The 23,579-nt window shown below is 42.4% G+C and overlaps 2 protein-coding genes across 6 annotated transcripts in view; one reads left to right on the top strand and one right to left on the bottom strand.

Moving 5' to 3' along the window:
* The window catches only part of LOC130865925 (EGF-like and EMI domain-containing protein 1), a 639,134-nt gene that overhangs the window by 225,430 nt on the left and 390,125 nt on the right, over positions 1-23,579 (top strand). The window lies entirely within an intron of this gene.
* LOC130865926 (60S ribosomal protein L4-like) lies at positions 1,591-2,955 on the bottom strand. Its single transcript, XM_057757085.1, has one exon. It carries the CDS (start codon positions 2,926-2,928, stop codon positions 1,657-1,659), a length of 1,272 nt encoding a protein of 423 aa, XP_057613068.1. The 5' UTR covers positions 2,929-2,955; the 3' UTR covers positions 1,591-1,656.

Raw genomic sequence — 23,579 nt, 5'->3', positions numbered from 1 at the left:
ACATGTGATGTATATTTTGCTGCTCAAATATAAAAAAAATATATTTGGGCTTGCTTATGTACAATGCACAGTCCATATTGTGTTAATGCAGGTACGTATGTTACATTTGAAAGTTTGTATTTCTCAGATCAAGGGGACAGACACCAATGAAAACACGTGACCCAGATGATCCAGCTTCTCAGAGTACCTTGCAGTTTCCTCAGAGTTCTATATCCAGAATAGCGTCAAGGTTGCTGGCTAAGCCTTGGTCCAGCCTTACAGACTATTCTAGTTAGGACTGTAGATAACCCTCACATTTTCTCATTGCACGGAGACTGGGCAACAAATGTTATGGCTAGTGTTCCCAGGAGTTGACCATTATCTCAATTTTCTCAGGTTCCTTAAATTTGCCATCACCCACAGACAACAGAAGGCAGTATAGAAAGCACAACACCCGATTCCCAGGAGGTGGTGTGGGTGGTTTTGGTCCTTTGGTGGGTTATGGATGTTTGTCGTCATTTAGGAGATAAACAGATTAAGAAATGGCATAAAGGTAGTAGTGATATCAGGGTAAGAGCATACTCAACTTGTGAAAACTTAAAGAAACACTTGGAGCTGGGTATGGTGGTGCATGTCTTTAATCCCAGCACTCCAGAGGCAAAGGTTGGTGAATCTCTAAGTTTAATGCCAGCCTGGTTTATAACGCAAGGTCAAGGACAGCCAATTTTAAGCAGTGAAGGTCATCATTAAAAAACAAAAACTGGTTAAGATGTAATTGAACAAGAGGAAGGTATGTGAGCAGCAGAACTTGGTACTTCAGCCACATGGTCTGGCTTTAGAGTTAAGGATGGAAGAAAGGAGTTATGGAATTTGTCTCCATGATTAAGGAAAGTTGCCATGCTGATAATGGACTAAGTCTATGAAAATGTACGACACCCCAATTAAATGTTTTATCTTTTTAAGAATTGCTGTGGTCATGGTAATAGAAATCCTAACTAAGATATAAACCTGTAATTTCAAGGCAATTGGTAAGAACAATGTTTCTAAGATGAATAGAATGTACCCCTCTGAGGCAGTAGCTGGAGACACCAGGAAGTCACTGTGAAGTACAGGCAAATGTGCAGAGATGTTGGATTAATTACATTTTTTTTTATTGCTGAGATAAAATACCATCCCCAAAAGAAACTCAAGAAAGAGAGGGTTTACTTTAGCTTCCTGTTTCAGGAGGTTAGAATCCATAATGCTGAGAAAGCCACAGCGGCTCAGCATCAGGAACAAGAGGCTGACTGGTCACATTTTAATGCCACACAAGAAGCAGAAAAATAGAGGGTTTATATCCTTGCCCTACCTCCTGTGTGGCAAGAATGTAAACCCTCAAAGCCTTCCCCCAACAAGGCTATACCTCCTAAGGTTTCTATAACCTCCCATACAGCTTCTAACTAGAGACCAAGAGTTTAAACACATCCCTGTGGTGGGGTAGGGGTGGAAGTCATTCTTCATTTAAACCATGATGGGTGCATAGTTTGAAGGACAAATCTTAACTGCTTCTGATAGTCCCCCTAGTTTAAGAATGGGCTTAGGCGATTTGCAACTTTTTTTTTTTTTTTTGCATCTTTGATCAGGTTTTTATTCAAATAGGCTGTCTCTATTTGCTCAATGGAATGAAATTTTAATAGGTTAAGCAGCAGACTTTTTCTCTTCTTTAGTTGGTTTCTTCTCTACTGGCTTTTTCTCAGCTGCTGGTTTCTTGGTAGCTGTAGCCTTTTTTCCTGCAGGCTTCTTCTGCTTCTTGACATCCACAGGCTTCTTTTCTTTCTTACTTTCTGCAGGCTTTTTGTCTGCAGTCCCCTTCTCTGATTTGGCAGCCAGTGCTGCTGCTGCTGCTTCCAGTTTCTTCACCCGGAGTTTGTGATTTCTGGCCTGGTGAAGAATGGTATTCCTGCGCATAGTCTTTGCATATGGGTTGAGCTTCAACATGATTCTCAGGTTCTTCAGTGGATTCTTCTTCAAGACTCTACGCTGAATCTTCTTGCGTGGTGCTCGGAGGGCTCTTTGGATCTCTGGACTTTTCAAGATTCTGCTAAGGTCTGTGTTCATCATCTTGTGCATGGGAAGGTTGTAGTTACTCTTGAGAGTAGCAGCCTTACGCCAAGTGCCATACAACTCATCCAACTTGCGGAAAGCACTTTCAGTCCAGATGCAGAAACGCCCCACATGCCCACCAGGAGCAAGTTTCAAAATGTTCAGCTTGCTGACATTAAGCAGAGTAATACCAGGGATGTTTCTGAAGGCTTTGATGATACCATTATCTTCATTATAGATGATGCAGGGCCCCCTGCGCTGGATACGTCGTCGGTTTCTCATTTTGCCTTTGCCAGCTCTCATTCTCTGAGAGGCATAGACCTTTTTGATGTCATTCCAAGCTTTAAGTTTCTTAAGCAGCTGAACAGCCTCCTTGGTCTTCTTGTAACCTTCAACCTTATCTTCAACTACCAAGGGGAGCTCAGGAACTTCCTCAATACGATGACCTTTAGACATCACCAAAGCTGGTAAGGCTGAGGCAGCCAGCGCAGAACAGATGGCGTATCGCTTTTGGGTTGTGTTCACTCGGCGGTGCCAACGACGCCAGGTTTTGGTTGGTGCAAACATGCGGCCTCCCCGACACATATTTCCAAAGGCACCCTGGCCAGAACGGTGGGTACCACCACCTCGAACTCTGGGAATTCGAGCCACAGCTCTGCCAGTACCCCAAGACTTAGCACTGGTCTGATGACCTGCTAATTCACTGACAGCATAGGGCTGCCTGTTGTTTTTCCTCAAATTGGTGTGAACAAAGTTCACAATATCCGGTCGAATGGGAGCTTTGAAGACAGCTGGCAAAGTGACATTCTTGCCAGATGACTCCCCCTTTTCAGAGTACACCGATATGAGGGGACGGGCACAAGCCATGACGGGGAGAGGAGAGAGCCACGCGATTTGCAACTTTTAAATTGTGTGTGTGTGTGTGTGTGCTTGTGATAGAGAGAAAGAAAGAGAAAGAGAAAAAAGAAAGGGAGGGAGAGAAAGAGAAAGAGAGAGGGGGAAGGGAGGGAGGGAGGGGAGGGAGAGAGGGAGATGAGAAGAGAGAGAGATGACAGTGTACAAGTGGAGGCCAGAGGAAACCTTTGAGAGTCTCACCTTCCACCTTTTATCGGCCCTGTCTCTTTTGTTGCTTCTGATGCTGCTGGCTACTGTGCTGTACACTCAAAGCCAGCAGCCAGTTGGCCTCATAGTTTCTGAGTGTCTCTACTGCCTGTCTCACCATGGGAGTGCTGGGATTACAGGTGCACAGCACTGCATGGAGCGCCTTCATCAGTTTCGGACACACAGCAAAGGTAGCCAGGCTTGCACAGCTAAATCTTGGGTCCACAGAATCATCTCCTCTGCCTCATATTATTTTTGGTGGATTTATTTTTTTACATTGTTTTTTTTCTCTGAAGTATATCACTGCCAAGAAGAAAGCTTGTGAATGAAACACACATTGGGGGGGGTCTGAATATTTAAAGTACAAACTGTTAAATTATAACTATAGATTGTCAAGTCACCCCTTGAAATTCATACCTTTACATAAACCCAAGGACCCTGAACATGAAGGCGGAACAGCCAAGCAATTGATTTTTCTCTGACTGTTCCCTCGTAAGACCCTCTGTCCAGTCAGCCAGACAGAGACAGTCTTTAGTACACAATTCCAAAGACCAGGGAGCAGCCCATCTACGAAGCAAGAAGCCTTTCTGTAAAGGTTACTTCCTGGTTTCAAGCAAATGGAGAGAAGTTTAATGATGGAGAAGGAACTTCTAAGTATGTTGTTTTTCTTGGGCACATTGTAGATGCTGGAAAGTAATGCTGTTTTTAAAGTTAATTCATGATAATTGAACTGGGTTGCTCTGAGAGTGCTGTTAGAATCTATTTATGAACCCGTGCCCTCTTTGTCAATTCAGTAAGAGCACCGTTCAGCAGCGAGGGGGAGAGAGAAGGCTCCCTGGTGAGCACTTAGCCACATGAGCGTCCTTTCCCTCAAACTATCTGTTTCTCTAAGTGCCTTTTTTCTTTTAATCTGTCCACCTTATTGCACCAGCTGACCTGCTCAACCCATTATCCCGGCACTCTGAGGACGTGGAAGGGCTGATAAAATGGGTGACGAATTCCATATGCTTCTCGGAGGTATGCCAGTGTTGATCAGGTGGGCGTCAGGAGGAGTGGACGCAGGACAGGTGGATTAGGTGCACAGCTACAATTTGAACGTTCCCACTGACAAACATTTGAAACAGAATGCCAAGTCTGTGTTGGGTGGGGGGTATATGAACATACGGGAAATATGTGTTACACTTCGGCCTAGCAGTTCCAGGTTATGGTAACAAAAAGTCACCAACTTTGTGTCCAACAATTGCTTATTAATTACGTTATACTCTATTCAAATGATGGCATACTAAATAGCTACTGAAAATATGTGACCAAACGATATTTAATTTTGCAGAAAATTATCTACAAGGAACTGGATGAAAAAAAGAAAATATGGTAATACTATATTGTAGTTTTTAAAAATGCATTTCTCCATCTGAAAGAAGAAAGATATCAACAATAATTGTTGGTAATGAGATTTGAAATGTTTATTATTTATATACTTGCTACTATATTTAGTAAATATGAATTATAAGAAGATTATAAAAATATCTAAATTTTTGACAATGCACGTGTCTATCAAAGAAGTCATGTTTGCAAATAAAAGTGAATGTGGAGAGCTACAGAGCAGGCCATGTGAGTAAAAGTGCTTGCTGAGGACCCGAGCTCATTTCCTGAGACTCATGCTGTAGAAAGAGAGAGCCAATACTCACTAGTTATCCATAGTTCGAATTTTCTTTGGGCTACCAACTAACTCTCAAATAAAGACATGGAGACTTATTGATTATGAAAATTCAGCATTTAGTCACGGTTGTCCCACTAGCTTGTATGACCTAATTTAGCTTGTTGCTATTCGTCTACATTTTGCCCTGGGGCTTTTTAGTTTTCTTTCATTTTGCCTGTCCTTTCCTGCTTCCCCATGTCTGTCAAGCTGGCTGGCCCCTGGCATCTCCCACTGGCCCTATGTCTCTCCCTGTCTCTGTTGAGCCTCAATTCCTCCTCCTACTTACTCTCTCTGCCAGGAAGTCCCCTTATACCTCTTCCTAGCTATTATTGCCGGTTTAGCTTTTTATTAAACCTATCCAGTTCCATAGGCCGTACATCTTTAGATAGTTAAGCTAAGTCTCTGGAATCTCAGTTAAAAAAATGAACCTATTTTCAGAGAGAAACACGCAGTGACCTTGAAAATATCTTAATGATAAAAACGAGCACTCGTTGGGGGTATGTGAAGACCTAAATATTTATGGACTTTAAAGAACATTTAGTTTCTGAGAGTAAAACCTGGTTTCAATAATTTGAAAGTTATCCAATGTGTGCGCTCCTGTGTAAAAAAAAAGGGTTGTGGGGCTGAGCGGTGGTGGCACACACCTTTAATCCCAGCACTCAGGAGGCAGAGACAGGTAGATCTCTGTTAGTTCAACCCCAGCCTGGTCTACAGAGTGAGTTCCAGGACAGTCTCCAAAGTTACAGAGAACCCCTGTCTCAAACCCCAACCCCTCCAAAACAAACAAACAAACAAACAAACAAAAAACTGTTGTGGGTTTTTATTGTAAAATGTTTATTTTTCATGAAAATAGAAAAATCATAGGGATCAAAGGGCTAAGGCTTGTGGGGGAGATTTTGAACCTCCAGGCTGCGCAGCTGTCTCAGCTTCTTTGTACTGTCCTCCATATGAGTATCACTACTCAGGGCTAGTGTGCATAGGCTCAGTAATAACAAACAGGGAGTCTGTCCCCAGTGGCTCCCCAGTTACCTTGGTGCACTGTGTAAACTTTTCTGACTTTGCTTGTTTGTTTCTCATCTGAAAATTGGAGAAAATAGGTAAAATGCCTATTTGAGTTTTTAAATAAAAGCAATATTTAAGGTGTCCAAGAAAATGCTAGTTAAAATGAGAAAAATCAATGAATATTAGCACTGTATACATTCAAATTTGGAGTCCCCCTTGGCGACTCAAAATTAATTACTGAAAAAGACTAATGGCTTTAGAAGCAGCCGTTTTGATCAATGGATTCACAGCAGGAAGGAAAAAGCTAAAGCAGGTGGCCTTGCATAGACTTCCAGAAAAGGGTCCTGGGCTCCCTTAACTCCATTAATACCAATGGGCCACGGCGTACCGAGTTTCCAAATCTCTCTCACTTGTTTGGGTTCATATTTGACTTTGATAAGTTCACGAGCACAGTGCTTCTCTTAGCTGGAGAGCAAGTCAAGTTTGCAGCCTGGCAACTTCATATTAGCAGGTTAACTTGATTGGCAGGCATTCTCAGGCAGCGCTCCAGAGGCGGAATAGCAGGTCTGCTGCAATTCGAGACTGAACTACTGAATAAGGAAATTGTGTGGGAATTTCATCACCATGACATTTATTTGACTTCCATAATCAGCACCTCAGGAAAAAAAATGTGGCTCTTTTCAAAGGAGTATTTGTTGGAGGGGAAAGGAAGCGCCGAAACAGTCCCAGGAAACTCGTTCTAGAAGGTGTTGTGCAAACAGCAGTCCCTGTGAAGGGTGACTCACCTTTCAACAGTCTGGAAGCATCTGGATGGTGACTGTGAGTACAGTCTTCATCTGAAAGTCTCATCAGTGTGGAGATGGCTTGGCAGTGTCTCCGAGCCAGTGTGTGGCGACTGAGGCACATTTGCTAAGGCAGATGACCGCAGGATGCAAAGCTTGCATGCAGCCTACCTAGCAGAATATTACTTTCAAACAGATTTCTTTTGTTTTCAGATCAGTTCAGCCTAGATTTTCCTTCTACCTGTTTCTAAGTCACACTACTGCTGAGATGATTCTTGTTAGTAGGAAGAAGCAATTGTTCTACCAAGCTTTATTAATGAGAAAATAGCACTTTGACAGTTAGAAGGATCTTTCAACACCTGAGTTTTATCTGGGTGAAGGGCATTGTGATTTTTCTCAGACTCGTACAGCACATAGGAACGGATACCGTGGGGCATATGGTGATGTGCATTTTGCAGAATTCTATCCATCAGATGTTCTTTAATAACAGGGTGATGAACACATGCCTAATTAGTGCAAATGTTTGTAGATAACTGCTCACTTATTCTCTTGCCTGCTTAGCATGCCTTGGAAATCTCTAGAAATTGCTATAATGTACAATGCCTACACAGTTGCTATTATGCAGCTATCTAGTCCTCCTGCAATCTTGGTGCAATCCATCAAAATTTCTACTCAACACATTATTATCCTAAAACATAATATTGCTTAAGCTTCATTCTTTTGGGTTGTAGTTTGAAGGGCATGATATTCTCCAATGTTCAATTATAAGTATTTTTTTCCTCACTGGTTGTAATTGCTTTAAAAATAGCCTTGACATAGAATTAGTACTTCTTTTGCATACATAGTCATATTACTGGCTGTATCAAGTGTTCTGAAGTCAAAAGTTTATGATGTCAATGTAGGTAGAAGACAACGTAGGTTTTCGATTTCACTCACTCTCCTCCTGAGATTTGTTGCCACCATGAACCAGCTGAAATGTGCGGATGTGCATTTGTGTGCTGGGATAGCTATTAAAATCATTACAGGTTTCAGGTGAGAACTACTGTTCATTTGTGATCTTATAGTTTTGGAAGCGAGAAATCCAAAACTTTGGGTGATGCCTACCATTAAAGCTGGGGTTTGAAATGTCCCCTGTATGTTTTTTGAGGGCTTGATTTCCCATTCCCCGCCACCATTTGAAGGTAGATAAAGCTAGGATACAGCTTTAGAAGATGATAATCTGGACTCTAGATTTAACCTTTTTGCCTCCTAATCTGTCACCATATGTGGAGTCTGAAACATGCTTCCAGCACCGTGCCAGAACCTAGAAGGAGTGTGGCACATCTACAGTTCCAACATTCCTACAGCAAGTGGGGAGATGCAAACAGAATAATCAGGCTGCTGGCTGGGAGTAACAGTCCAGTAAGATAGACTCTACATTAACAAGATCAAGGCAAGAACCACCTTCCAGAATTGTCCTGTGACTATTGTGTACACAACATGGCACACAAACAGCAATAGTCTCTCTCTCTCTCTCTCTCTCTCTCTCACACACACACACACACACACACACACACACACTAAAATTTATAAAGCAAAGATCCTGATCTTTTCAGTTTAGGAAGGACAAAGGTGAGGCAAAAAATAATGGTAAAAGATGCATGCTAGTGTACAGTTTTCAAAACTTTCTTTAGAGTTTCAATTTATTTTGAGAAGCAATACATCATTGATTTAAGCTTTGAGGCCGAGTAATAGGTGGCTCTCATGCTGACTGAGGCTATTATTTCCAGAACTTTCATATCAGAGACAAAAGGAATTCCATATGGCACATGCATTCTTCTATAGTGGGAGGTATGTTTGACTAATAGAAAAATGAAACAGGTTGTGCTGGCTAGTTTATATCAACTTGACACAGCTAGAGTAATCTGAGAAGATGGAACCTCAATTGAGAAAATGCCTCCATATGATCAGGTTGTAGGCAAGCCTGTGGGGCATTTTCTTAATTAGTGATTAATGTGGGAAGGCCCAGGTCATGTGGGTGGGGCAGTCCCTGAGTTTATGATCCCCAGTTCTATAAGAAAGCAGGCTGAGCAAGTCTTGAGGAGCAAGCCAGTAAACAGCACCCCTCCATGGCCTCCGGATCAGCTCCTGCCTCCAGATTTCTGCAGTTTGAGTTCCTACTCTGACTTCCCTTAGTGACTGACTACAAGGTGGGAAGTGTAAGCCAAGTTAACCCTGTCTTCACCAACTTGCTTTTGGTCATGGTGTTTTATCAAAGCACTGATAACCCTAATTAAAACACTTGTTCAAAAGACTGCATTGATACAGAAATAATAATTTAGGTAGTTGGGTGTGCAATAATGGGAAGCAACATATTACAAAGGATATGATAGTTACTTGGCTGTGTTTTGGAAGAGCCGAGAACCCAGATAACACAAGGACCAGTCACAGTGGACGTTAAAGGGTTTATAAGGTCTGAGATTTATATTTTAGAAATGTTCATTCCACCATCCACTGATCCCAGGAAACCCTGTTCTCCATTCAACAGATTTTCGAAGGAAGTAATGGCATCAATCCAGGCCAGTTAGAATTCTCTTCTCTATCAGTTGTTCATTGAGTCTAAGAAACTTGTCTCTCATTTCTTTAGTGACGTGAAATGAGAGCACATAAACTCGGTCCCGCATGTGTTCTGTGAGATTACCCATAACAGCAGTGAGAGTCAGTGAAGATGAAGCCGGAGATAGAGAGCAGGGTAGAGACAGGAAGGTGCCAAGGGGGCAGGTGCTTTCTACCTTCTCTTGGCTCTGCACTCCTGTTGCAGGTTCCTCTTACCTCCAATTCCTGTCATTATCTCGTTACATTTTCTGATCACCTCCCTATTTGCTTTAACAAGGTTTAAATAATAATTCTGTGACTTCTAAGCAGAGGAGCAATCACCGAGATGCCAGAAGTGTTGTGTGTAGAATCTTAACTAACAAAATGAAGATGCATACATCCTTTGACTTAGCAGCAAAATGCATAGAATCGGTACAGTGAATGAGCTGGAGAATCAGAAGGCTGAAAGGGGTACTTGGCTTTTCTTGTGTCCAGCAATCAAATCCAGGACTTTGCATATGCTGAATAAGTATTCTACCACTGAGCTACATCCCTAAACTTACTCATGGTAAGCAAGCACTCTACCACTGAGCTCATACTTATTCTATGAGGCCTCAACTTAGTGACTATTTCTGATGTTTTCTTGACTAATAATATTCTAACAAAGATGCTTACTAAGGTCTGGATCTTAACTACCCCCAATGCACATGTGTAAAAGGTCTATTCTTCAAGTGTTGACATAGGACAGTGAAAGTATCTTTGACAAGTGAGAGAAGAAAGACTATGATGACTTGAATGAGCATGGTCTTCATAGTCTCATGTGTTTGAGTGCTTGATCCCTAGTTAGTGGAACTATTTGGGAAGGATTAAGAGGTGTGGACTTGTTGGAAGAGGTGTGTCACCGGAGTAGGCTTTGGGGCTTCAAAGGCCACACCAGGCCCAGTTCCACTCTCTGTTTCTGTTTCTTGTAAACAAGTTGTATGCTTTCAGCTTCTGCTCCAGTGACCTCCCTACCTGCCTGCTACTGAGCTCGCTGTCAGGATGGTCATGGACTCACCCTCTGGAACAACAAGCAAGTTTCCAATTAACTGCCTTGTTTTATAGATTGCCTTGGTCATGGTGTCTTTTCACAGCAATAGAAGAGTGACTAAGACAAGGGGGTGTTTGAATATGGAGGTGTACCCTTGAAGGGTGAAAAGTTTCAATACCTCAATAAGCCTCTCCACCAAAGCAATAATCCAATGAGACAAAATCAATACAGATTAGAAAAGGCCCAGGACTAATGGATACAAATGCTCCTGGGTGACTTTCCACCACCACTCCAGAGAAGAGAATGGAAAGGAAGACTGGAAAACCATGTGTTTGTTCTCTGGGGGGACAGCTTAAATACCCTGTGGTAGTAGTTTGGAGTACCTCTGGGGAGGAGGGTCATCGTTTGGCAAGCTTCTTCAGGGGTAGAGTCTGGACTGAGTCAACTTCCAGGGGAGGAGGCTTGGGATAGAACTTCCACCCAAACATTCCAGACTTTTTGGATATATGAATGCCAGGGGCTAGAGTGTAACTTCCATTGAAACATTCCAGACTCTTTGAGTATGTAGATGCTGGTTCAAGTCTGGCTACTTCCTGTGGGCATAGGGGAGGAGAGAGTTGGGAGGGCTCATGCTCAGCGGGAGGTGTGGCTGGAGAGGTATCCATCCTGTAGACCTCAGGCATCTGTTTCTTGAAGGAGGTGAGAAAGCAGGTTGCTAGGAGAAAAAAAATAGATTATTATTATTGTCCCTATGACAGGGTTAGCCTTGGTAAGGGTGATTGACTGCCAGAAAAAAAAAATGGGACAGAGAAGTACCCTGGTTGCACAGGAGAGGCAAGGGTGAATGAGTAAGAGGAGAGCACATATGCCCTTTAAAACCAGATTTTAAAGCAGGTGGTGGTAGTGCACGTCTTTAAACACAGCACTCGGGAGGCAGAGGCAGAGGCAGGTGGATCTCTGTGAGTTTGAGGCCAGCCTGGTCTACAAGACCTAGTTCCAGGACAGGCTCTATAACTACAGTAAACCCCTGTCTCGAAAAACCAACCAACCAAACAAACAAACAAAACAGATTTTAGTTGCTGGGTAGGTACCCATTTAAGCCTGGCGAGGTGGTACCAATGGTATAAAGTCCCAGGAGCTGATATAGGTGCTGGCATTATCTGAAGGGCCCTCTGTAAGTTGTTCTTAGCCCAGGCAAAAAGAGTGACCTGTAAAATGTGCTCAAAAATGGGTGGGGTCAAAATGGGTTCTGGAGGCTGTTAGTTTTCACCAGAAAGTATTTCTTCATACAGCAGCAGAAATTCTCCCAGAAACCTATAGGCATCTGTAAGGCAGCTGGAACAGATTTACACCTTAGTGTCGAAGCAAAAGGCTATGACTGTAGGTTAAAAAGTATGAACATTTTAGAAGACAAAGGAAACTGAAAACTTTTAAATGTGAAGTTACATCTGCTGAATCCTGTGAAAGAGGCACACCTGTCTGTACTTTTAGAAGGAAATTTAACTAATGTAGTAGCTAACTACCAGTAGGAACCTAAGCCATCAAATGCCATTAGACAGTTTCTGAGAGGGAAAAATAAATGAGAAGAAATGAGACAGTTTTGTTTTTTAAACTTTCCAAGTCTCTCTGAGGTCTTTGGAAAACATCAGTCTTAGAGGCAGTATTTGCTTTTTGCTATTGAGCCCAGGAGACCTGCCAGATTTTAGTGTGGGGGAAGGATTTGATCTGCCTATCTTGGTAGGATGAGATGATCCATCCCCTGGTGTAATTCCATCCATTTCAGGCAGCAGATGAGATGAAAGGCAGCTTTTGCTGTGTGGGTGGCATTGCCATATCTAAAGACAAGCCTCCAGGAGAAAGGTCTGGAGGAGCTATAGGATGCTGCGCGAGCCGGCATGTCTCTCTATCATAAGAAACTCTTTTGTTAAATGCCATACATTCATATATGTAAAGGCACTTGAGATTCAGGGTACCAACACCTGTCAGGTGTATCTAAATTAGACATACAAGTTAAATCTTGACATAGAGTTTACCCAATCAGTCACAGCTTATCAATGTCAGTAGAGGCAAGAAGATTAGAAGGAATATTTTAGTAAGCCAAAGTATATTGGGGGTGGAATGTTTCATAGGTAAGGTCAGTACATGTGCGTACTCTTACCAAAGATGGCGCTGAGGTTTCCATTTTGATCTCAACAAAAATGGTGGCTATTTATGTGTTTGTATTTTTCCAGAGCTATTGTAATCTGGAGTTACATGTTTTACAGATTTTAAAACAAGCACACATAGACACACAGACATAAAACAAGCATACTGTGAGCTATATTATTTACACTTATAAATTAACAAATAAAGGAACAAAACATTTTCCAGGAACCTGTGTCAGTTGACCAACTTAAACATCTTGGAGCAGGTTGCAGTGCAGAAGTCAGGCAAGCACAGAGGTGGTCCCTTTGAGGGTCAGATCAGCAGATGCTGTAAGGGAGAACAGAGACATAAAGATCAAAGAGCTATGTAGCTCAGAGTAGGGGGTCAGGGAGAATGGATTCATTGTAGGGAGAATCCCAGTGTGAGCAGATCATATGCCAGGAATGAGAGGGAGAAAAGTGCAGAGATACAGACAAACAGAAGGAGAAGTGAGATGGAGGGGGAAGGGGGCGCAGGAGCTCAGTATCCAGAAATCATGGGCATATGGGGGTTTTGTTTACTTGTCCCCACGCCAGTAAAAATTTTTAGGTGTTAAGGACTCATGATGTCAGTAGCCCCAATTTAAAAAGATTTTGTAAAAGGCAGGTGTCGGAGCCTGTGTGGGTCCAACACAGATTCCCTAACCCGGCTCAACGGAGTCACGAGGAATAAAACTGACACAGCTTACATGGTCATCATGGAAAAAGCCAGATCTCTCTTTATTTTCCAAACATCTTATATATCCCCTGAATTGAGTGGGGGGTGGGGGGGAAACACATTAGGCTGTCTCCTAGGCAACCAGGTGCCTGGGCTCAAGTCAGGTAGCATCTCTATAAGACATCCTCCAAATTACAAAGGAAGGGAAGCACCGAACCTCTAAACTCTTAAATCATCAGCTTTGGTCAACATCTCTTCTCAGGTAATCTACATTCTAACAAAAGAAACTAGGAGCAGCACATCCTGGCTATAGTTAAACAGAGACAGTTTGTTTGCAGAGTTACATGACCAGCTCAGACTGGGCTAACGGCTTTTGTGCCAAATCGAAATATGGGCCCACAGGCAGGTGCCCATTTCACACGTCTATGCTGGGACCCGAAGCCTAGTGCAATGCATTCACTGTGGTAGGCTTGGGGGTCATAAAACAGAAAGGGTGTGAGAAATTCCCTTAAACAGAACATCTTCTGGTAAAGGGACCCACAGGACAAGGCAGGTGCTCGTCCCAGTAACAGGTCGGGAGCCCGGCGTGGCCATGGCTGTGTCTTTCTCAGGACAGCCTGAAAATCATAAGAGGCCCTGGGCCTCTAAGGCAATGACTTGGAAAGGATGACTTACCCGTCAGAGTTGATCTTAGCCTGGCAGAGAGCGGGTGCCGAGGACAATGGTGTTTTCCCACCACCTGGCCCGGGGCTGGTGAGAAAAACAGCCCCTTGATGGAACCTCCTAGTGAAAGTTCCGCCTTTCTGCCAAAGCAATAACCCAAATCAGACCAAATCAAACCGAATTTGATAAAGTCCAGGTTTAATGGATACAAATGCTCCTGGATGGCTTTTCAGCCTCCCAGAAAAGAGATGGGAAAGGAAAACTGGAAAACCACATATTTGTTCTCTGGGCGGGGGAACAGTTTAAAATATCCTTTCGGAATGGTCTTGAGTATCTCTGGGCAGGGGTCATTGTTTGGCAAGATTTCTCAGGGATGGAGTCTGGGCTGAGGCAACTTCCAGGGGAGGAGACTGCGGGTGGAACTTCCACCCGAACATTCTAGACTCTTTGGATATATGGATGCCAGGGACCGGAGAGTGGCTTCCATCCAAATATTCCAGACTCTTTGGATATATGAATGCCAGGGGCCGGGGTGTGTCTTCCAAACAAAGGGGATTGTGTGACTCGGTTTGCCCGCTCAGTTCCTGGCCATGAGAGGAAAGGCCTTGTCTTCTACCTCTCCCACCATAGTGTCTTCTGTCTTCTAGGCTTGGGCCAATCAAGTATTGAATAAACTTTCCAAAATGTTGATCTTTAAGCTTTGATTCCTACTAAGCTGGCATGTATCAATTGTCCTGTTAGAGTCATGGTAGGTCAACACCTTTAGTGTGTCACCTGTAATATACTGCTCTCCGGCATCTAATGCAATTGATTGAGTCTATCACACGGAGATTATAAATACACTTATTTGAACTAGCCTGTAGAATTTAAACCTGGTAAGGTCAGAGGCCAAATCTATTTTCTGAAACAGTAGTGCATATTTTCTCACTAAAGACTAATGCCTGTTTATTTTTCATAGTATTAGTTAAGCCCCATTCAATTAAAATAGCTTCTACTCTAAGAAAAAAAGAGAGTAAAAGATTATAGTTGATCCCTATAATACCATGAAAACACGCTTAAGCAAGGCAGATGTGATATTTAGTTTATTATTCTGATTATGTGAGGTTTTATCTCTATGCACCACATTGGAGGCCATTTGCTGTTGGGACCATTTGCTGTATCCCACATCCAGGAGACAGCATCAGTCGGGTCCTGGCTTGCTTATTGGTCCGTGCTTGGAAGGAAGCATGAGGATTAAGAAAGTGATAGACAAGAGACAACTGATAGAGTCGGGAGAGCATCTGGTAAATACTGAGATTCATCTAACGTTTATTTCTCATAAGCTTTATGCACTCCAATCCAAAGAGAAGGGGGGAGGCAAGAGGTTTCTTTACCAAGATACAAGGAACAAAGTAATTACCTTCTCAGTACCCAAGGTATCAATTAACCACACCCTTGGTCAAAACATCCTGTTAATAGTCACACCTTGGGTCAAAACTTGAGTCATATAGCCGTGAAGGAACAAGAATAAGTCTGAACTCTCTGACCTTTAGCCAAGGTGGAACAGATCTACTTCTGTGAGTTCCCACGGTTTTACAGTGTATTTAAAGACTAATTTTTGGTGTTTGATGATTTCTGTAACTGTAAGTATTTCAAAAGGAATTTAAAATAGTATCACATGGTCATCTTAAAATTTGTAATATCTTTCCTATGCAAGTATAAAGGATAAAGAGAAAAACAGAAAATTACTTATAACTTATAGCCAAAATAAACATATTTCTTAGAAATGTATATATAACTCTCAGAGAGTTTTATATAATGTATCTTGATCATATTCATCCCCAACTATTCCCCCAACTTCTCTCAGATCCACCCCTACTCCCTTTGTTGTATCTTGGTTTTATTTTATTTTATCGTTTTAGAGGATACTATCACGTAGCAGCAACCCTGGTCCTCTGACTCTTATCATCTCTCCTCCCCGCTTCTACAATGTTCCCTTTAATTGTTTGGGGTTGTGTTGTCAGTGTATTAACGGGGTACTGGCATCTCGCAGTCAGTTGATTTCTGCAATTTGACAAATCGTGGCTTTCTGTAATGATTTCTGTATGCAGGAGATGACAATAAAGAAGTTTCTCTGATAAGGAGTTTAAGCTGCACTCACCTGGTAGTCTAAAGCTAAGTACTGGGAATGCAGCTAGAAAGTATACTGGATTAGGAAGCTGACAAAAGTATGAGCTCCTCTAGGCTCCATGGCTTCACCAGTTACAGGTAGTTGGCTAAATTTATAGTTCCAGGCATGGACCCTCTCCTACTGAATGGCCTTTGAGTCCAGTTGGGTGACTGTTGGTTACTTTAAGAATATAAATGCCACTATCCCTCCTTTCTGAATAACTTTCCATGCTGCTCGTTGTTGATGCCACAGTAAATCAAGCTTTGATTGTTTTACTCTGTTGACAGCCTGCATGACTTCTGAAACTCCGAGAGCTGGTCCTCAGTGAGCAGTCTTCCAGTTCAGAGCCAGGCCAACTCCTCCAAATCCTATGTCTGCAATGAGTGATGTCTTCAACAATAGGGTCTTACTATTGCGTTCTGGAAGGCACCAGGGGTAGCAAGAATAGACTATATTCGCTTTGGGGATCTCGTGAACTCCACTGACCAACAACTCCAAAGGAAATTGAAGAGCACAGCACATTGCCATCCCAATTCAGAGCTAGCATCCATAAACGAGGGGGCTTGTCCTTCTAGGCCTTTGTCACCTCAGTTTGTTAGTTTCTAGTTTCATTCATTTACTTTTAGCAAAAATATTTTTAAGGAAGTGCATCTTGTATTCTTTGCGGGAGTCGAGGAAGAATATCTCACGGAATGAATGAAGCACTGTCTGTCTACACTGTGAGGTGTAGGCTCATGATGGCTTTAAGTGAAGAAGTGTTTACGAGCAGGTCTGCAGACCATTGGGCAGAGGGTTCAAATGAAAGCCCTGGCGTATACCCCCTCACAAATGCCTCTAAGGGAAAGACAGAAAGCACAAGGTGGTGGGAAAATGGATGTGGATCAGCCAGCATGGATATTTGGTTTAAGAGACAGAAAGCTTGGTCATTATTTTCAAGACTTCATTAATAGAGTAAGCACTGTGTGCCAAGCTTCAGAGAAAGGTGTCCTCATGCTAGAGCTAATGTAGCACTGTTGACTGGATGGCTGAAGAGCAGTCTGGAGAGACAGAGTTGGGGATGCAGAAAAACTCAACAACTTTCCTCCCTCCCACACATACCTTGCTTTTACCTTGGCTGTACACAGGCGAGCATCTGAGGATTGGGCTATCACTGTATCCCTACTGTTGGTGTTGGCAGACGCCTGGTTTTCAGTCCCTCTTGGTCTTCCTCCATGCACTTGAGCTATCTCAGTCATTTTTTTTCTCCCTCATTGAAGCCCATTCCGTCGTCTTCCGAACATATTGATCTTCAGTCATGCACAGACTCATCACAGTCTTTGTGGTGTTTCTGCCTGCAGGCCTCTCCGTCTCATTATTTCTATATTGGTCACCCTGTCCTCACAGCTGATACCAATCACACTTTTTACAAGAGCATTTCAAAGGCATTCAGCCTGGAGTGAGTGTTTCACTTGCAGGAAAATAGCACCGACGTTTTCTTTTGCACCTGAAAAATAGGTTTACTTAGCTGATAAAATTTGATTCAAGTCAACATCTGAAAAGTTTTATGAGTATGGAGGTTTCAACCCCTTCCCATCTTCCCTCTTTTCTTTATATGCAAGTCAAGTACAGTGTTTCATGTAAAGAACACGCTGTGTATATGGGCAGCACACACGGTAGGAAATAACTGCGAGGAATCGGGACATGCAGGCAGATGTCCTTCAGCTGAAACCAGCTCAGAGGCCACGAGAGAAGTTCAGGCAGCTGAAACTTTAAAGAAAGACCCTGTGGGAAAGCCATGAGGGGACCAGACCCACTTCCTGGTGGTTTGTCTGTGATTCTCCAATCCTGCTCTTCTGGGAAAAGATTTTGCCTGTCACTATCTTTCTAGTAACAATCTTCAAAGATTTTTAGTGGGCTGCAATAACAAGTGTGCATGTGGACTGGTCCTCCCATGACCTATCAGACAAAAAAACACTGGTCCCTGCATGACCCACCAGACAGGTTCTTAAGACACTTGCTTCCAGCAGAGTCTAAGAAACAACAGCAGGAGTAATAGTCAAGCCTGATGGAATATGGCGACCCCGACTACTATACTTCATCCCTTTATATCCTCAGCAAGGAGAATTAGCTTCTGTCCACACTGTGCTAAGAGCAATGGGCGAGGAAGTTGCAGCTTAGAGACGTTAAGCATTATATTACATCAGTTTCAAAGTGTGCATTTTTCACATTTTAATGGCTTTGAAATTAGGCTGTGCCTTACTATTGCCATATCTTAGGAACATAGTTGACAGTTTTATTTTTCTGAGTGGCAGATAAAACACTAGTGTAGCGTATGCTAAACGGTAACTTAAATCACACAAAATATGGTGCCGTCCCCATGCTTGGGCAATTCTAAAGTCTTGCTGTTCTGGCCTCCTTTTTCAGGAAGAACAATGATGCAGGTTAAAAGGAGCCCTCTTGCTATGGCTGTAGTGAGAAGGTGACCTTGGAGACTCCTTTCGAGATTCTAGCTCTCACATTTGATAAGAGGATAAGGAGAGGATGTTGGGTCTCTGTGTTTGCTTTGTTTTTGGAATCCTTTATCTTCTGAACTGTTCCCATGTTGTCCCAGCAATCCTCACTAGTCCTGAATATACAGCCGATGCTCTCAGGATTTGTAAACTAATTAATCAAAGGCAAAGACAGCCGTCTCTTAGCTTAGGGCTGTGCTGCTTTCAGCTAAGCACCAGGGGTGCTGTCTCAGGAGGTTTTATCTTTACTTCCCAATCATATTGAGGTGTAAGGGAGTGGGAGAAACAGGGAGAAGAGAAAGCTTCTCTTCTGTTCCAACACCCTGGGTGGAGGTGGGGGAGGCTTCTATTCTCATGGTCCCTGCCTTTTGTTTGAGTAGCACTTTAGAATGCCTGCCAGTCTGTTTTGGAGACAGCTTATTGGCTGCGATAGGAAGAAACATGCACCTTATGTTTCTTAACTTTTTTTCCTGCTGTATTTTCCTTTCCAAATTAATATCGCAAATGGCAGTCTTTTAAAAAGTGGGAACTTGCCAGGACAACTGGGAAAATCTCATCTCATCGTCCAATCTCAGGCTTCTGCAATGTGATGCTAATGAAATATTTTGATATGCTAAAACCTCGACTTCACACTGGCCTGGAAAGTTTAAGTGTCTGATCATCAGTGCCTTTGATCACATACACACATATGTGCACACACAAACATACAAGCAAACACCCACACACATACATACATACGTATGCAAATACACAAAAACACATGCACACATACACACATTTCGAATATTTCCAAAGTTAAGAAGCTATCTACAATATCAAATTTTGCCTTGGGGTATATCATATGAGCAACTCTTAATGCTGTGTTAAACATCAATGTCACTTCGCTGTGACATCAGAGTTCTTACTGACCTTTAATAAAAGCCAACCCCTCATCCTGGGCAACTCCAGGGAACTGTGCCATTTGTCATAAATAGAATTTCTTACAATTAGAAATCAAATGCCCCAATTCCATACTATGGTGACAGCTTTTTAATCACAAGGTTTTATTATGATGTGTATATCTGAGACTAAAAACCATCTTTTTGGGTTTTCTACACATTCTTTGCCTGACATTATTTCTTTTTATTCAGCCTTCAGGGGAAGTTCTGTTTCCTACTTGTAAAGAACCCCGGGCGTTTCCAGATAGAAGTTCTTTCCCCATTTTTCCTCTTCCTGCCTGACTTGCACCTTCTTGTCAACTTGCCTGCCACCCAATTAAGGCACATCAGTTTTGTTTTGTCACCTCTGTTGAGAAACGTGATTGAGTGATTAGTGCAATTGGATGCTATTATCTAACACATCACACTCGTGTAATGGAAACAGAAGGCTGCTTCAGACAGATTTGCCAGGCTTTGTGCACCGGTAACTTCTCATAAAGCATTTGTAGATGCATCGAAACAACAATGACTAGGGCCACCTACACATAATTTGAGGGGCTAAGAGCAAAAGGAAGTATTATAAACTGCCATCTACAGAAGAGAAAGCACACCTGCTTTTCCCACAGAGGATGAGCAAGTGACTCCCAAAGGCCTTCCAACTATACTGTTAGATACATGTATTAGGTTGGGCAAGAGCCAAAATCCCAGTACATTGTCGGGCTGGCACCCATTAGAGTATAGGCACATAGGTGAGAAGACTACCTATCCTCACACCTGGACTCACACTTCAGGTGCCACCAAGCATGGCACAGCTTCTACTGTGCTGGAGAGCTGTTGGCAGAAGAGAGGAGAAAGGGCACTGGTGAGTAGGAACTCTAAACATCAGATTCATATTTTATTGTCTATTAAACTTCATTTGCAACACACAAACCAAGAAGATAAAGGATTAGAACCATGGACGTATTTGCAGCTGGATGGTTGTATGCCATCAGTTTACCCCTAAAGATAACCACTCTTCTGGTTGTGAGCCTCAAATTTCCATTGTGCATGCACAGTACTCCTTTAGATCTTCACAGCACACGTCTTTTCCCTTAGTATGAGTTGTAGAACAATGTGGTCAAAGAAGTTGCATCCTTCGTTGGAATGAGGACTACATGTTTTAGATGCTGTTCCACACTTGGTAGGCCTTCGTAACTGTCCAACATAAAACAAAAACCATCCAATTCAGGGAGTGCTACTTGATTTTGGTCTTGAAATTTATTTTATTTAAGAATGGGACAATTACAGATATACTAATCTCTACTTTAGTATTATGTCCCCATTTAGGCCTTTTTAACATTTAATTTTATTATTTTTAATTATATGTGTGGGTGGGGATGTTTTGAAACTTACTATAGATACCCCTGGAGCTGGAATTTTAGGCAGTTGAAAGCTGTCTTTTGTGAGTGGTGTGAACCAAACTCATGTCCTCTGGAAGAGCAACCTTGACCCATGAGCCATCTCTATAGCTGCCCCTGTTCAAATTGAAAAGTAGACAAAGAGCTGCAGAAGTTGGCTTTTCTTACCTGATAGTTGTGTTATGTCATAGGTTTAGCCCCTACTATGGGTGGTGAGTAAGTTAGTTGGATATTATTTTCATAAATTTATGCATGGATCTCCCACTGTTTAAACTGACTAGGACATGAATTCCTGACCAAGATTGATTTTACAAAGTTAAGAGCTAGACGAATGAGGAGATGGTTTGATACTGGCTGTCGGTTCGTTCAGTCAACTAGGATCCTTCTCATCACCTTTCCAGTAAGATTGGCTATCTCAAGTAGCTGATTCTAAAAAGCATCTCTCATGAGTGAATGCTCCATGAGGCCCAAGGAGAACTGAAGAAGTTTCTATGACCTAGCCTTAGGAATCCTAAACCATTATTTCTGTCAAATTCTATCAATCAAGTCATAGAGTCCCATTCAGACAGATGAGGGAAAAATTAGACTTCATCTCTTGTTGGTGGAGTGTGTGTGAGATATTTTATTACATTGTGTAAAGATAGATCATTGTGAGTGGTTTCATAAAAAGCTAAATGCCCAATAATTAGGCATAGGTATAGGCGGGACTTATGGACAGAGAGACTCGCTACAGAAGTGTTGAGATCAACCTCTAGGGTACCATGTGGTATATAAAACATTGTGATTATCTTTGGTAAATATAACAAAACATAAAGTGCTGCAGATCTTTGAAAGTTATTTCAGGCAGGACTCCTGTAGGCAATGAAATAGCCCGAGGTGTGTTTTTTTTCTATTATTCTTTAATTCATAAACCAGGCTGTTTACAGATGCCAGCCTGTGATGCTTCACTCTCAACTGTAAAAATGTATTCATTTCCAGTGACTTTTGTAGTGGCGAAAGCTGTTACAAAATTGATTTGAAGAACATTGAAATAAGAACAGGAAAAACCCCATGCTGCTCTGTTTTCCTTCTCAGCTCCCTTTAATGCGACAGACTCCAGTTTTTACAAACAAAATAAAAGTGAGACATAAAACAACAAAAAAGTGAAAATAAAGCTCCATTTTTAATATAAAAGCTAGATTTTGAAGAACAGTCAACAAGTGACTCTTTATTTAAAAAGATAGAGTGTTAAAAAGCGAATGTGCCAACCCTGACCTCCCCATGACCTGTTGGTAACTAAGCCCCTGGATTAAGGACCTCACTGATCCTTTGTCCCACTTGATTTAACCCAGCTGTCAGTTTACACAATAACAGATGTTCCTCCACACCTGTCTGGTTTCAGGTCATCCTTGGGTATTGCAGTGCTCTGGAACTTTCTAGAGGGAGATGTTTCGCTCAATTTTTAAAGGAACAGTGGTATTGTTTTGTTGTTTTGAGTATTAGAAATCGATACCACAAGGTTTTCTTCTTCAGCATTTTTATCAAATGCATTGAGCAAACTAAATACATTTAGGCAAGTTTGCATGATTCTCTAGAGCATTCATGTTGGTGGGGCACACACCCAGCAGGAGTAAATGCAGGCTATAATAGAAGTGTCTGTACTTATATGGTATTGTAGGGACACTTATTCTTAGCTTCTGGTTTTCTTTCTTTTCTTTTCTTTTATAATTAGCAACTGGATCTTTGACATAGATCACTAAGCTAGTCTAATAGTCTACAAGCTCATTTACTGTACAAAGACTCGTGCCTGTGGATTCATACAGATTCATGAAGAATCATGAAATTATCTGCACTTTAGAAGTCAGTTACCTAATTGGTCTAGAATCATAAATCTCATCACTCTGAGCAGTTTTTAAAAATTGAAGTTGCCTTGTGCTTTTCTAAATTACACTAATTTTTCCCGGTACTTTAAAGAATAAGTATGAATACTTACCTCTCTCCTGCTATCTTCGTATTCCTTTGGCTTTTTAGATGCAAGGATGAACAGCTCCCTAAGACATTTGTCAGTGTTTTTCCAGGTGAAGGGCCATCTCTTTGCTTCAGAGCCATTTACAGGGCTCAAAATAAAATGTGGGGTGCTGGATTGATTCCAGATCTATAGAATCAGTCCATACCCACCAACCAGTTCTCACAGGTTTCCCAGGTGATTCTTTCAGGCAACTTTGAGACTGGATACCTTGCAGCCTCTCAATACTAACTGCATTATGGGCCATCATTGGAGGCTGGTAGAAATACAGATCCTGGACTCCACCTCTCATGTCTCATGGTGGTGTGCGTCTAGTGTATGAGGCACCTATGTAGACAGAGTGTAAACGGGTTGTGTGTACCTTGTGTGTGAGGCACTTGTGCAGAGTATAGATGGGTGGTGTGCACTTATTGTGTGTGGTACCTGTGTAGACAGAGTGTAGATGGGTGGTGTGCACCTAGTGTGTGAGGCGTCTGTGTAGACAGAGTGTAGACAGGTGGTGTGCACCTAGTGTGTGAAGCATCTGTGTAAATGGAGTGTAGACAGGTGGTGTGCACCTAGTGTGTGAGGCACCTGTGTAGACAAGAACATAGATGGGTGGTGTGCACCTAGTGTGTGAGGCACCTGTGTAGACAAGAACATAGATGGGTGGTGTGCACCTAGTGTGTGAGGCACCTGTGTAGACGGAGTGTAGCCAGGTGGTGTGCACCTAGTGTGTGAGGCACCTGTGTAGACGGAGTGTAGCCAGGTGGTGTGCACCTAGTGTGTGAGGCACCCATGTAGACAGTGTCAACAGGTGGTGTGCACCTAGTATGTGAGGTACCTGTGTAGATGGAGTGTAGACAGGTGGTGTGCACCTAGTGTGTGAG

The sequence above is a fragment of the Chionomys nivalis genome, chromosome 24, assembly GCF_950005125.1.
Source record: "Chionomys nivalis chromosome 24, mChiNiv1.1, whole genome shotgun sequence".
Taxonomy (NCBI): domain Eukaryota; kingdom Metazoa; phylum Chordata; class Mammalia; order Rodentia; family Cricetidae; genus Chionomys; species Chionomys nivalis.
The sequence above is the reverse complement of the archived record's forward strand: the minus strand, read 5'-3'. Positions and strand labels throughout refer to the sequence as shown.

What these genes read in the sequence shown, in the direction of transcription:
- LOC130865926 (XM_057757085.1), bottom strand. Translation starts at nt 2,928, where the DNA reads ATGGCTTGTGCCCGTCCCCTCATATCGGTGTACTCTGAAAAGGGGGAG.